Source organism: Sus scrofa, chromosome 13, assembly GCF_000003025.6.
Source record: "Sus scrofa isolate TJ Tabasco breed Duroc chromosome 13, Sscrofa11.1, whole genome shotgun sequence".
NCBI classification, from domain to species: domain Eukaryota; kingdom Metazoa; phylum Chordata; class Mammalia; order Artiodactyla; family Suidae; genus Sus; species Sus scrofa.
In genome coordinates this window covers 158,226,625-158,241,817 of record NC_010455.5, presented here as the reverse complement: position 1 = coordinate 158,241,817, position 15,193 = coordinate 158,226,625, and the positions used below count along the sequence as shown (strand labels likewise).

The window sequence follows — 15,193 nt, the reverse complement described above, 5'->3', positions numbered from 1 at the left end:
TGCTCCACCCATCCTTCTTCCTGTAAAAACCTTTCATTTTGCACAATCCCACTTAGTGCCCTTCCAGTTGCTAGATGGGATGCTGTCCAATTCATAAACTGTTGAATAAAGCCCATTCAGACTTCAAGTTTACTTGGTTGAGCTTTGTTTTCTAATGTTTCTCTTACTCCTCACAATAACTCTAAGTGACTTCAGCCCTCGAGTTCTATATGGTCTTTCGAGTGGTTTGAAGTGCCACCACGGGGTGATGGCTAAAGGGCCTTGGCTGGCAAGCATATGGGGATTTGTGGGACTCAGAAATCCAAGGATGACATGGTTTCCCAACCAGGAACATGCAGATTGGCAAGTCACAGGTTGGTGACAGGGAGATCTAGGAGAAAATCTGAAATTCTGCAGGATTATTTTCTGAATAAGACCAAAGATGGAAACATCCCTGGCCTCTTTTCTTTCTTTTTTAAAAAGTATATTCTTTATTTCTCCAACTTTTTTCTTTTCATTTTCTTTTTTAGGGCTGCACTCACAGCATATGGAAGTTTCCCGGCTAGGGGTCAAATCGTAGCTGCAGCTGCCAGCCTATACCACAGTCACAGCAAAGCCAGATCTGAGCCACATCTTTGAGCCACACCACAGCTTAAGGCAACACCGAATCCTTAACCCACTGAGCAGGGCCACGGATCATACCCGTATCCTCTCAGAGACTACGTTGGGTACTTAACCTGCTGAGCCACAACAGGAACTCCATCTCTTTTCTGATTAAGGGAGAAATCAGCAGAAACCAGTCATTTTCTATCACTTTCTGTATAGGTAGAGATGGAAGCATATTATGATCCTTAAATATAAAAACCCAAATCAGTAGAAGGTTAGCTACTAAACTGGACTTTTTTCTAGATTTTAGAAACAGAGAAAAACCAGTAGTGGATGAGAAGATTGTGGAGAGCCCTGCAGAAGGCAGCCTTGTGGTTCAGGGAAAGAGCACTGAACTGGGGGCAGGAGACTGAACTCCAGCTCTGGCCTTGGCTCTACCTAGCTGTGGTTTGCATGTCAGCCAGGCAGCAGTGCAGGCAAAGGACCTGGACACCAGTGAAGTTCTGTTGCCCTGAATTGAGGAGAGCAAATAAAGGTCAAAGGTAGCAAAGAGGCAATGGGAGGGTCAAAGAGGAAACCAGTAAGAGAGACTGCAGAGAAAGAAATCTCGGGAATTGGCATCTAATCAGCCAGTCTGGCCCTGGCTGAGACCTGAATTCTTTTTCCCTCATGCAGGATTAATCCACTATTTTCTAAAGGGCAGAGGTGGCTCTGGAAGGATCATGATTTGAACTTCAGTGTGAGCCTCCAAATGTCATAAGGGAATTCTCCAAAAATCTCTGGATTTATATAGTTCACCCCTTAGCAATTTATTGTCAAAAAATGAGGTAACAATCAGGGTATTTTTAACCATGGTAACAGAAACTTTGCAAACAAACACAGTAAACCCGGAATCAATTTCCAAATGTATCAGAGACTATTCCCTGTGACCAGAAAGGAGTGAGTGTTGTTTATGGATGATCAGTTCCCTCACTCTTGTTGCCAAACCTTAGCACCTGGCTAACAAGTCAGGATGATGAGCCAGCAGACTGGATGATTGAGCCATGGCTCAGACAAACACATTCCTCACCTTGGAGGAATTTGGGTTCTGGTTGTCAAGCACAATCCGTGTGGGGCCAGTGAAGTATGGAGTCCTCATTAGGAGAGAAAGGAGTAGAGAAAGGAGTCTGGGTTCAGGTATTTAACGTTATCTGCCAAACCACATGTGCCAAGGTGGTTCCCAAACTACACTTTGCCTGGCACACATTGGGCCTTCAATAAATGTTGGTTGAATGAAAGAAGAGCTGCACGACTTAGCAGCTTCCTTCTACAGGGAGAAAGCTGGAGAGATTATCTAGCACAGGGTGGGCAATTTTTTTCCGTCAAGGGTCAGACAGTAAATATTTTTAGCTCTGTGGGCCACACTCTCTCTGTCACAACTATTCAACTTTGCCACTCAATTGTGAAAGCCAGCTATGTTTCTATAAAACTTTATTTACAAAAAAAGGCAGTGAGCTAGAGTTGGCCTGTGGGATTGTTGTTTGTGCAGTCCGCTGGTCTGGGGCAGGGTGGTTGCATCTCTGGAGTCAGATCTCAAGTTGTGTATAACATGTAGAACATATCAGTTAAGTTGAGATACATTTCTGGAAGCACTGAAAAAACAGACTGCTGGAAAAATGACCTACCTAAAACTTCATTCTCTTCAGGCTACTTTCTAACTTGGTGGAGAAATATTTATGCATATAGATGTGAAATGCACATAAAGCAGGGGAAATAATTGTAATGATGTTATGCAATAAGGAACTTGGCTCGAGATGGCTTAAAGATTCCTGGGGTTTATGAAATCACTGCAAAATTTTTATAGAGGCCCAAATAATCAATATTTTTGAGGCCTTAGAATCTTCCCTTTTCGGTCTTCCAAAGGCAAAACTTAAGCAACCTAAGACCATGAGGAATGTCCTATAACTCCCAAACATATCCTTTTATCAACTGATTATCTTTAAATGTAAAATATCTGTGCTGAAAATTTCAGCAAGAAAACCTGTAGGAAAATATATGTGAGATGGATAATAAAGATACATAGTCTTGATAAAATGTCAAAGTTGGATAAGAAATCAGTTAACAGAGAAATGGTGTCTCATTAAGATTCAGTAGAGGCTAGAAGTGCTTATGAATGAGATAGCAGGACTGGATCAGAGGATAAAATAAACTTGATGTAAATACCTGCATTTCTGCAAACAAGTCAGATAAAAACTATGCAGAGTCAAAGTAAGGTGGACCCATGTAAGTCTATAACCTGAAGAGAATAGATTTAAAAACATTCATTTTCTCACCAATTTCTCAAAACATTATTCCCCAGGCAAATAGCTTGAGAGTTGTTAAATTTTCCTTTCATAATATGCTACTTAATGTCATCTGGGATTTGCAATTTTTATACCATTTACTTCTTTCCTTGACTTACTGCACTGGCTTAACACTCCACTTCTATTTTCAGTGGAAGAGGTAAAAGCAGGAATCCTTTCTCACGTTCTTGGTGTTAGGAGAAAAACATTCAGGCTTTCACCACTGAGTATGATGTTAGCTGTAGGTTTTTCAGAGATGGCCTTTATCATAGTGAGGAAAATTCCTTCTACTCTTAGATTTCTGAGAGTTTTCATCATGAATGGATTTTGGATTTAGTCCAATGGTTGATTTTTTCATGTATTGAGATTGTGATATAATTTTTTCTTTTGCTCTGTTAATATGGTAAATTACACCAATTTTGTTTGAATGTTGAGCCAGACTTGCCTTCCAGATGTTGTTATGTTTTGTTGTGGTAGACAGGGAGATGTACCACCCATATCTAAGCTAGGCTCTCTCAACTGAGGCCAACAGTAGGAGCCTGCTGACTTCACTCCCTGCAGGTGGGCAGAAAGTCCTTCCCTGAATGGGGGATCCCAATAGTCAGACATAGAATGAATTTTTATTGGGGATGGTAGTGGAGCAAGGAGAGGGGAAGCAGTGAGCTCAGCTTTGTTTTCCTGTGCTCACCAACCTGTTTTTACCAGCAATCAACTAATTACACAGGAGAAATCTTGGTAAGAGATCATCCTTTCAAAGCTAATTTAGATAAGTGATTACAAAGTTGAATTGATCCACACAAGAGAATAATAGATGTCAATTTGCATTATAAGTGTCCCTGGAAAAACATATATATTGCTGATAAACTAAAATATAATAATGCTCTGTTTTCCTTCCGAAAGATAATTAGCATTTAACCTAGTGAGAATCAATGCTTTATTATACTGAAGGTTAATGGCTTTCAAGTTTGATCACAGCTACTTGTTTCTTTTATTTGCTTTGTTGCATAAATGCTTTCTTCTATTTTCACTTAGGCAAACTCTGGGGAGTTATTTTGAATATTAAGAAGGTGGCTCTGTTTAGAGCCAAATCGTTTAAGTAGATCTGAAACACTATGCAGTGTCTAATTTCACTTGGAAAGAATTAAAGGAGCAACTGAGCAGAAATAGATATTGAAATGCTTTCTTATTTTTCATGAGGAAAAAATTTTAGGAATTTATAGTGTCTGCCTCATTAACTGATTTTGAGGGAAGTGAATTTCTAGAACTTAAGACACTGTAATAACATAGCACAAAAACACATACTGAAAAAAAAATCAATATGGTTTTTAGACTGAGTGCATATCATCAGGTAATAGTCACATCACTTTCTCATTAGGAAACAATTATGGGTTGATTAAATAGATATGCATTCAATAAACTGTAATTTTCATGCATTTCTCATAAGCAGGCACAAGATTTGTACCACTTAAAAAATATTTCAAGGGACCATTGTAATCATATATTAAGGCACTTAATAATTGGCATTTATCCACTTAATGAGTTGGATGTTTGAACTTTTATCAGATCATTTTCCTAGTTATTTGTATGATATTACATAGATCAGACTGGACTAAGGTAATGCCATTTAATAAAGCTGAGTGATTTGGAAACATTAACATGCTTATAAGTAAGGAGATCAACTGCTAATTGCTCTTATCACTCAAATGCCATATTCCAAATGGCTAAGAGATGTGGGTCTTCTGAAAAAATTATAATGGTACTTATGAAATTATAAACTTGAGAACCAAGTGATAACAGTCTCAAAGGCCAAGCCTGTATGTGGAAAGTGTTTTGAAATTAGGAAAACAGCTATTTTGATATTTGAATCCAGTAACTCATACTTAATCAGGATTTTTTAAGAATCAACACTGTATATTGTAGCCAGTTTAGTGGAGTGGGTTGAGAAAAATGAAAAACTCTTTTTTAATGTTTTCAGAGACATTTGAAATTGTCATTTTGGAATGAATTACAAGTTTCAGTTCTATGAACTTCCAAAACTGGCAAAATAGAAATTAAAATGTGAATCAACCAAATTATGAAAAAATGAATGAAACCATTTACAATTTAATAGGATCAAAAGGAAATAAATTTGTGATCATTACCTGTTCCTATTCCATTCCCTCTGGGCATCCCACTGGGCTTCGGTCTACTAGGTCTTGTAGTTGTCTTATTGAGAACTACAAAAAAGCGAGAAATAGTTTAGACATTTTCTTACTGAAAATTTGCAGCCAAAGAAAAATAAAACTTTCCAGAGAATTGGAGTTAACTTAACTGGGGAATAAAAATATGATGGCTTACCAAAAATTATTGTTCAGAATACAGGAACCACAATTCTGGTATAAAAATCATAGACTTGAATTTGGGACTAGAGATAGGAGTTTGTACTCTGAGGTGGTCACTGGGCTTGAAAAATAAAAGGAATTTATAGTTCTAAATGGGAAATATCTTGCTTCATTTATAAGCACTAGGTACATTTCAAAACGGGACTGAAGAAAGATCAGGAATTATTATGCTTAATGAAAACCCAAAACTTGAACTGTATTTATTTGTCAAGGCCTTAATTCGTAACACATAAGTTGGTGGTCCTTTTGGAGGGGGCTCTAGGTACAGATGCTCTCACATCTGGCACAAGTCCATTATTAAACACCGAACAATGATAAAATCACTGAAATTTCTCTCCTGTTCCATTGAGAGTCATGAGAGGTTGGGAGATGGTGGCCGAGTAAAAGGACTTAAGCTTACCTTGTCTTACAGAAACACCAAAATTACAACTAACTGCTGAACAACCATCAATAAAATAGTCTGTTGAGAGTCATGATATTACCAAGACATTGAGGTTACCTGTTTTATCCTCCATTTAGAAAGGTCTTTAAGGAAAGCACTAAGTGTACTGGGATTAAGAGATCAAACTCTATAGCCAGACTGCTTGTCTTTGAATCCACTTCCTAGCTCTTCTTATGCCTTAGCTCCCTCAGTGGTACCTCACAGGAACCCATAAGCACCCAGTCTCTGTTAGCCATTATTGTTTCTGTTTCATTATTTTGTAGAAAGGTTTAATATAACCAGCCATACATTAAGCTCTCAACAGCTATCATGATACAAAAGTCACATGGAGGTGTATTTGTTTTGCAAGATTTCTGCACCTATTACCTTTAGGAGTTGGAGGACTACTCAAAAAATATGGGTTCCTCTATAAACCGAAGGAGATAAAAATGTATTTGTTCTTTCTTCTATGTGCCTGGAGAGATGTTCAATAGGAATGTTACCTTATAAGCCAGTTTTTTCATTTAGAACTTTAAGATTTCTTTCTTTTTTTTGGGGGGGGGTTCTTTTTTAGGGCTGTACTCGCAGCATATGGAGGTTCCCAGGCTAGGGGTCCAATCGGAGCTGCAGCTGCTGGCCTACGCCACAGCCATGCCAGATTTGAGCCATACCTGTGACCTACACCACAGCTCAAGGCAACACTGGATTAACCTGCTGAGTGAGGCCAGGGATCAAACCCACATCCTCATGGATACTAGTCAGGTTCATTAACTGCTGAGCCATGACGGGAAGTACTAGAACTTTAAGATTTCTTAGAATCACAGAGAGAAAAAGTGGAGGAAACACTAAATTCTCTGGTCCAACTTATACGTTAGCACAGGAGTAATTTACACAGACAGAATCAACCTCCCAAGTTAACTTTTCCTTAACAAGCTCCAGTGAAGGGGAATCCTAGAACCTTTAGTGAATTTAGAAAATTTAAAGTATTTTCCAGTTTAATTAGCCCTATATTTTTGCTGTTTACAACCTGTAAAATGTATTCATTTTTTATCATCTGAAAGAATCAAGTAAAAATATTCTCCCAGAATAAGAGTTTTTTCTATTAGAAAGAGACCGTCTTTTCTTAAAAGGTAACATTTAAAACATGTAATACATCATGGCTAATAGTAATGCTATCTCTATAATCACCAAGGAAAACTGAATGGGGGGAGTGTGATTTACACGAAAGCACTATTTCAAAGATTTTTTTACTGTTAAGTTTCTGTACTGGTCTCTGAATGTAATTATCCTTAAACATCTCTGTCAACTCTTTCTAGTTCCATGGATTCATCAGTACCTCTCTATTTAGCCACAAGGATTAGGATTTTGTATGTTATTTATTTCACTATAAGGATATATAGCCCTCTTATGGTACATTTGACTTGTTTCAATACATTTCATACACTCTTTTTTTTTTTTGGTCTTTTTAGAGCTGTACCCTCGGCATATGGAGGTTCCCAGGCTAGGGGTTGAATCTGAGCTCTAGCTGCTGGCCTATGACAGAGCCACAGCAACGCAGGATCCGAGCCGCATCTGTGACTTATACCACAGCTCACAGCAATGCCGGATCCTTAACCCACTGAGCAAGGCCAGGGATTGAACCCGCATCCTCATGGATGCTAGCCGGGTTCCTTAACTGCTGAGCCACGATGGGAACTCCCATTTTATATCCTCTTAGATGTGCTGATTATTTAGCTCATCAGAAAGAGAAACAACTTACCAGGTCTGACGTGTGGTTTGTCGGGTGTTCTGGGCCTCACAGGAGTAGTAAACAATCTGTGCGGTGCTGAAGCAGAGGAACCACACCATATTTACTAACCAACATGCCAAGGCCCCTAAATGGAGATTTAGCTCCCTACAGACCCACAGCTTGTAACTTTGCATTGAAGTATAAAGAACATTCTTAAATCTTGAATTATGCATCACAGCATTGAAGCTCAAGGAAAATAAAGCAAGGGAAAACATTCATGACTGGAAATGAAAGATTAACACAATCAAAGTGAAGAAGGTTATTTATAATCATGTAAGGATTAGTCATCATTTAGTCCATGTTGTTCAAGGGGATTTATTTCACCATGTGGTGGCTTAACGTGGTTAAACATATAAGCCAACCATCTGTCCCTCCCATCCATGTCCATCTGTCCATCAACCCATCTATCCATCCATTCACATCTCTCAATTAGGGAGTCACTGTGGAACATTTGTGAAAGACAATAAGTAATTTTCAAGGCAAAAAGAAAAATATGTTTAGGTATGTAAGAAAAAAAGAGTAGAAACATGTTGTCTGTATCAAATTGTTTTAGCTCATGAACACTGATGTGAATAAATACTCACTTAGTGGCATTCATTAAAGCTTTAGAAATGAAAGAAAATGACCTCTGCTCTCTTGCCCGTCAAGAGAGGCTAAGCAAAGATCAAGAACTCAGATAGCCCTATTACTTCCTGCTCCTCTTATCCAAGGCCTGGCCTAGTGAGGAGCACTAATAAAAACTTGCCCAATACTTTAAAAAAAAGTAGTGACCATTGTATGCTAACAAATTCATGAGCAATTCAGCTGAAATACTTTTCCTTTTGCTTCCTCAGGTTTTCAGGTGTGTGTTCCATCCTGGAATTTGTTTATCCTTCCCTTCCCTTCTCTGCCCCCCTTGACACACCACATTGCCTCCTGCCACCAACCTTCTTGGCAATGCTTCACCAAGCTTTTTACCAAACATGCTAAGACTGGAAAAAATTTTTCTTGCAAACTGTGTAAGTGGATTACACTGTTTCAATGATTTTGTTCACATCTTGAGTAGGTATTTATGTAACCATAAATCAGCAAATGCCTTGCCTACTATGTTTAAAAAATACACCTGCAAAACAGATTATAACATTGCTCATTTATAAGCGTCCAAAGCAAAGACCGATGAGCAGAATTTTGCCATACTTCAGGCCAAAACCAGCAGACACATACTGAAATTCTCTGTAGGTTTAATGTGGGCCTTTCAAAGTGTAGTAACTAGAGTGATGTTTTTCGCAGGATGTTACAAAAAAAAAAAAAAAATCAGTTCTCGCACAACCTAAAATGTGTGATGATGATTTGTGAGTGTTTTTCTTCAATTTTCTTTGAGAGGGGTAGGATTCCCTGTCTAAAATATTAAAATATTTTAGATTTCTTGTTAATTTCTTCAATGTTAGATTGCTTCTACTTAAAGAAATAGAAGAATCAAGGCTCTTAACTAGTCTCATTCTAGAACATATATGAATTTAGAACTTTAGAAAAGAAACAGAGCAGAACACAGAAATAATCGGCACTACAAGTCATTATTTCAGAATCACAGGATTAGAATTTTCCTTTTTACTATACTATAGTCTTTTCTTAAATCTTGAAAGAGCTTTTTATAAAGGAGAAGAAAAGTAACAAATTTTGGTCATGAGTTACTCACATAGCTCATCACACATAACCCCTGGCCTTGAGAAAACTGACTGCTTAAAGGTTTCAAATTTAAATTAAAAAAATAAAGACAAAAGAGCCTTGTGAGAATGTAAACATTGTAAATATCACCTCCACATGCATGGTTTTGGTGATTCATAATATAAATAATTTTAGAAGATGGCTTCATATCTGAATAGTTTTATAAAAATTATTTTAAAACAGCATTAAAAATACTTGAGGAATGAAACTCCCACTGTGGTGCAAAGGGATCGGAAGCATCTTAGGAGTGCTGGGATGCAGCTTCAATCCCTGGCCTGGTAGAGTGGGTTAAGGATTTGGTGTTGCTGCAGCTGCAGCTTGGGTTGCAACTACAGCTAGGATCTGATCCCTGGCCTGGGAACTCCATATGCAAGGGGTGGCTAAGAAAGAAAAAAAAAACAAAACTTGAAGATAACACAAAAATAAACAAACAGGGATTACAGGAAAAATACCTTAAAGGACCTGTTTCTGCCCAGTATAGGGGGAAAGGGAGGAGGGTACAGTTTGCCCTGGGTAGGCTAAGGATCGGGGATTGAAATAAATAAAATAATCAAGGTATCCCAGAATACTTTGGCTTCTGGCCAATTGGATTTCTACCATGCGATGAGATGAGAGGGGCGGAGGAGAGAAGCTTGAATATGTCAGGGTTAGAGTTACAGCTGCAGGGAACTGTCTCAGCAGACAAAGAAGCAAGAATGGCAGAGAGAAAGGTAATGGAGATGGTACTAGTAGGTTCACACTGTAGGTTTTAGGCACTAAGTTTCTTTGGAGCACTGGGGGCCACTGCTGAGGACTTGGAGACCAAGAAGTCTCATGGGTCCTGTACACACATGGGTGCAGTGTCAAGATGAAAGGAATGATTTCACCCCCACAAGACCTCTCAAATTGTTGTGTGTTGTCATGTGCATCTAATGCCTGCTGTTAAAAACAAAACCAAAACCACAGCACAAAAACCCCAGGACCATACAGTGAATGGACTTCCTTGTCCACGGAGCTCAGGCACACATTTAACAGAGTTGGACCGCAGCATGATCCCCGGATATGCAGAGTGCCATTAGTAAAGTTGACCCTCTACCCCCACGCAGGGTTCCAGGCTGCATCAGGTTGGAAATGCATTCCTTGTGAGCCTCCTTTAAAGATCCTTGGCACAAGTTTAGAAAAGTGTGAAGCCTAGAGACGCACAGTTAAGGCACAAGCTAAGGATCCTCAAAACATAAGATGTTAAGACAATTCAGAGAATGATATCAGATCCTGGATATACATCCAATCAACAGTGAAACTCTCCTAATAAAACCTAGAAGCAATTTGATACAAATATTGATAGTCCCTTTAAAGTATGAAAAAGCAAAACCAAGAAAAGAACAGGCCTATCTATGATTTTTGTATCCTCAATTCTGAAATCCACAGAGCTTTAAAGAGCTGAAATCTTGTTCTCATTTGGCAATACAACTTGAGCTGAATAGAGTTTTTATCCTACTTACTGTAAATACTTTTGACTTTGCTATTAAACATAAATGTGTTTGTTTATGAGAATCCAGCTATCTTTTATTAAGCCAGATATTAAAGAGGTTTGCAAAAACATTAAAAAATGAACATGAAAATCAGGGTGGGATATGGATGTAATAAGATTGAACATCTGCTGTTAGTGGCTGAAGCGGTAATGAGGGTGTGGGCGGGCTGCCATTTTAGTGGGCTCCTTTCTTCTGCACATATTTTTAAATAAATACAAGTTAATAAATAGAAAGGCGGTGATAAAGTAAATGATAAAATAAACATTGGAGATATTATAAAAATTAAATCAAACAAGTTCAAAAGAAAACTGAGAGTAGAAAATTGACAGAACACAGTAAACCAGCTATAATGATAAAAATAAAAAATCATTATATAAAAAAAGAAAACTTACAAGAACTGTCCTATTCCATAGTGTAGTCTCTGTCATGTTTATTTAGAATAAGTACTGCTTCACCTATTATAAAATATATATCTTACAATTGATTCCTTCTATTATTATTTACTCTTATTATTTTGTTTCTTCCACCAAACCCCTCCATTGTAACTGATAACTGAGTAAAATAAACTTGTCTTATAACTTCTTAAAAATTATTTGCTCCTGTTTTTTTTTTGTTTTTTTGTTTTGTTTTGTTTTTGGGCTGCCTATATGCTAGGGGTAGAAATAGGCAAAAGGGGGTAATTAAAAAACAAAGTAAAAGAAACAAGAAAATACTGAAAATCCACAACTGGTTATAACCCCAGTAGGACAGAAAGATACAAAAAGGAAAGACTCCTGAGAACACGAAGATGTGAGAAAGAGCTTTGTGTAGGCAAGATGACTTCCAAAAAAGAAGGAAAAAACTAAAATAAGGAAACCCCAGAGTAAACCTTTCTGAATATTTTAATATTAAGTCATCATTAAAAAATGATTTTTCTTGGCACTAGTTTCCTTTTTCAGACTGCAATATCAATGTGTTCATCAAGTTTGGGAGATGGGACAAAGGGAGAAAAAAGGAAAGAAAGGAAGAACGGGAGGAGGAGAAAGCTAGAAAAGATTCTTATTTCTCAGATGTGGAAAATGAGACAAAAGAAAGCTAAGCAAGTAAAAAGCGATTGGAGCTTTCTTTGCTCTTAGTATCAAGCAGTTGACCATACATCCAAAAGCAAAGCTCTAACTAAAGAAATCGTCTTTCCTACATTTGACTGATGTTCATATCAATATTCCTATTTGGCTGATGTCCTATACTTATGAAATGAAAAAAATACATTAATTTACTGTGATGAAAAATTATGTTCTTAAAAGAAAATTTCCTTCCTGCTTAAAAAAGAAGGAAAATTTACTATCCAGAATTGGGGAAATAGCATTACCTTGAGTTGTCTTTGCCAATTCGGTTGTTCGTGGAAGCTTAGTTGTGAAGAGTTCTTGGGTGGATTGGTCTGTTTCTGAGGGAGAGAACACAGTAAGATAGCTGGCTTTAAATAATTATCATTATGAACATGTCGAAAAAGCCTCACACTCCTTTCTTCCCTGTGCAATGATAAAGTGGTAAATTGCATTTGTAACTATGCCCAGTAAGCATCTTATTTCAAAATTAATGTACATTTTAATAACTTTCATTTATCATATTTTCTGTCTTTTTTCGCTATGATTTTAATGATTATTAAAAAGATTTCCAAAAGCGTTTAACTCAGGATCACTGTTTCATGATTGTATTTTTGGACATGGCTGTATTATTGGTGATGCCTCCTGTATTTATCTATCATTGTCTTCATGTTTCCTCCATATTTCATGAGCTTCACAAGTTATCTAGGTGAGCTAGAAAAAGAAATAGATCATAGGAATTAATGTGAATTAACACCATATAAGAACAAATAAGAATAAATATCCTATTTGTCTCATGTGAAAATCAAAGTTTATTGACATACAGATGCATTACTCCTGACAAAATAAAAATAAGTGTGGCAATATTTCCACCCTCATATTATCTTGAAGTCATTACAACATCATACAGAGTAGATCATGTTGTTCACGTTGCCACATAATGGACCCAAGGAGATACTTGGTGCAAATAATAGGTTGTCATCTTGTCCTCTGACTATTTTATAATCTGGATTGTGCTCCTAAAAGAGATACTTGTGATTGTTGGCTCATTTAACTAAAATAGATTAAAAAAACAGGGAGTGGCATTTAGATAATTAGCATACCCAACAGTGGTTCCTGATAAGAACATTTTTTCTCTTTTCTTTTTCTTTCTTTTCTTTCTTTTTTTTTTTTTTTCTTCTTTTTATGGCTGCATCTGAGGCATATGGAAGTTCCCAGGCTAGGGGTCCAGTTAGATCTGTGGCTGCCAGGCCCTACACCACAGCCACAGCAATGCGGGATCCAAGCTGAATCTATGACCTACACCACAGCTCACGGCAATGCCAGAATCCTTAGCCCATTGAACAAGGCCAGGGATTGAACAGGCATCCTCATGGATACTAGTCAGATTCATTTCCATTGCACCACAATGAGAACACTAGGACTTTTGACTTTGCCATCATGGGAGTGTTGACTTTGAGGGTCTAGGCTACAACAGATGAATATTTGGTAGTTAGGATATATTTGTTCATTCAGTTTTGAATTTTTTCCTTCAAAAAGGATTTCTTTTATAATGTGATCAGTAACTTCATTTTGGCAGACACTTGCAAAGTATGCATTTATTTGAAAAGGGATGAAGAGGGGAAAATAAAGCCACTGATTTAAAAAGAGCCACATGGGCTATAGCATGGACAGGGCAGAGAAACCAGAAAATACAAGCTGGGAACTTTTGTTTTCCGGTTCAATTTCAGCCAAGTGTCAGGCAAACTGGGGTTTCCCAGACAGTGAAGACATTGACACTGAACTCCTCGAAAGCATGACCAGCTCATCCCACCAAAACTTCCTGACTCATTCATCCATCTGTGTTTCTCCAGGCCACCCACATGCTCATCAGATGAATCTGGCTGTCATTCTCTGCCACGTGTTTCTTCTCCATCTATCTTTAACCTTTCACAGATTTAATTTCAACTCTCATTCCAGCTTGAAGACCCAGCATCCATGTCACTTCCTATATGAAGCCTTCTCTGATACCCTCAGGTAGTTTGCTTAATGGGCATGCTGCTCGTTTCTCTATTAACTCATTGTAACGTATAACATGGGGGTTAATTTTCCAGGAGTTCTGGTGACTAAGTGTGTGGGTTCCAATTTGGTCCTGATGTTAGCTGTATGGCTTGGCCAGATTTTTCAATCTCTCTATGCCTCAATTTTCTAGTCTTTAAAATGGGGCAATTAATAGCTACATGGCTTAAATTTAAAAATTCATGTAGAATACCGGGTGGCACAGAGGAAGCACAATATCCCTAAATCCTATCTTCATTTTAGATAGCGAGCTTTCCAGGGTAAGGACTTAGCTTTAAAACAGTTTTATTTGGGGAGTCCCATTGCTTGGTATTGCACACAGCACCCATAAAATATTCAAATATTAGATGAAATTTTTCTTCCCAAATGCTGTTTCAAATGTGGAAAAAACAACAAAAATAATATAGCACTGATATACTTTGGGAACATTCTTCTTTTTAAGATAATTGAAATTTTGTCAAGATGTTTTAAAACACTCTTGTTTTACATTAGAAATCAGGAGTTCCTACCATGGCTCAGTAGAAATGAATCTGACTAGCATCCAAGAGGATGCAGGTTTGATCCCTGGCCTTGCTCTGTGGGTTAAGGATCCAGCATTGCCGTAAGCTGTGGTGAAGGTCATAGATGCGGCTTGGATCTGGTGTTGCTGTGGCTGGGTGTAGGCTGGCAGCTTCAGCTCCAATTTGGCCCCTAGGCTGGGAAATTCCATATGCCAAGGGTGCAGCCCTAAGAAGACAAAAAAAAAAAAAAAAAAAAAAAAAAGGAATCAGCATAAATTTTAGAAGGACAAATAAACAGTTAATGTAAAAGAGTCAAGTGAAATGGATAATTTTTTAAAAATGATAAAGATACCCTCTGCTGTTTGGAAACCCAGGAACACAATGCTACTTTAAGGGCAATCCCTAAAATGTTAGTTCTCATTGGACTGAAATATCAAAACAAAATTTACCCAGGGTGGTTTGTAGCTCCTCTTGACTAGAACTTGGTGAGATCATAGGAATGAAAGGGCTGCCTCGTGTCTCTAAAGGAGCTGAAAAGATAAATACCAAGGTTGTCAATCTTGAGATTCAATAGCCAGCACCTGGCCAAAATAATATTACATGAGATTCCTTTATTTGAAATAGAAAAAGGAAAACATTGAGTGAATTATGGAAAAGAAAGGTAAGTGCGCATAGAACCTTCTAGGAAATGGTTGTGGAATATTAGAACAATGGTTCTCAACTGCTTTTTTTTTTTCCACCAGAATAATAAAAGACACTGGCTGCTTGACACACCTCCCTGACCATACCTGGTTAAGATGGGAATGAGTTAGCCATGGTCCTGGGTCTGTCAGGAGAGCAC

At 37.8% G+C, this 15,193-nt stretch overlaps 1 protein-coding gene across 50 annotated transcripts in view; it reads right to left on the bottom strand.

Annotated features, from left to right (window-relative positions):
* Positions 1-15,193, bottom strand: part of ABI3BP (ABI family member 3 binding protein) — a 277,390-nt gene that overhangs the window by 49,276 nt on the left and 212,921 nt on the right. For all 50 annotated transcript variants that reach the window (XM_021070523.1, XM_021070517.1, XM_021070524.1 and 47 more), the window contains 4 exons: positions 14,802-14,882; positions 12,061-12,135; positions 7,468-7,533; positions 5,048-5,122 (listed from right to left, as the gene is read on the bottom strand). In XM_021070523.1, coding sequence (XP_020926182.1) covers positions 5,048-5,122; positions 7,468-7,533; positions 12,061-12,135; positions 14,802-14,882 — 297 coding nt within the window. The remainder of the gene's footprint in view (positions 1-5,047; positions 5,123-7,467; positions 7,534-12,060; positions 12,136-14,801; positions 14,883-15,193) is intronic.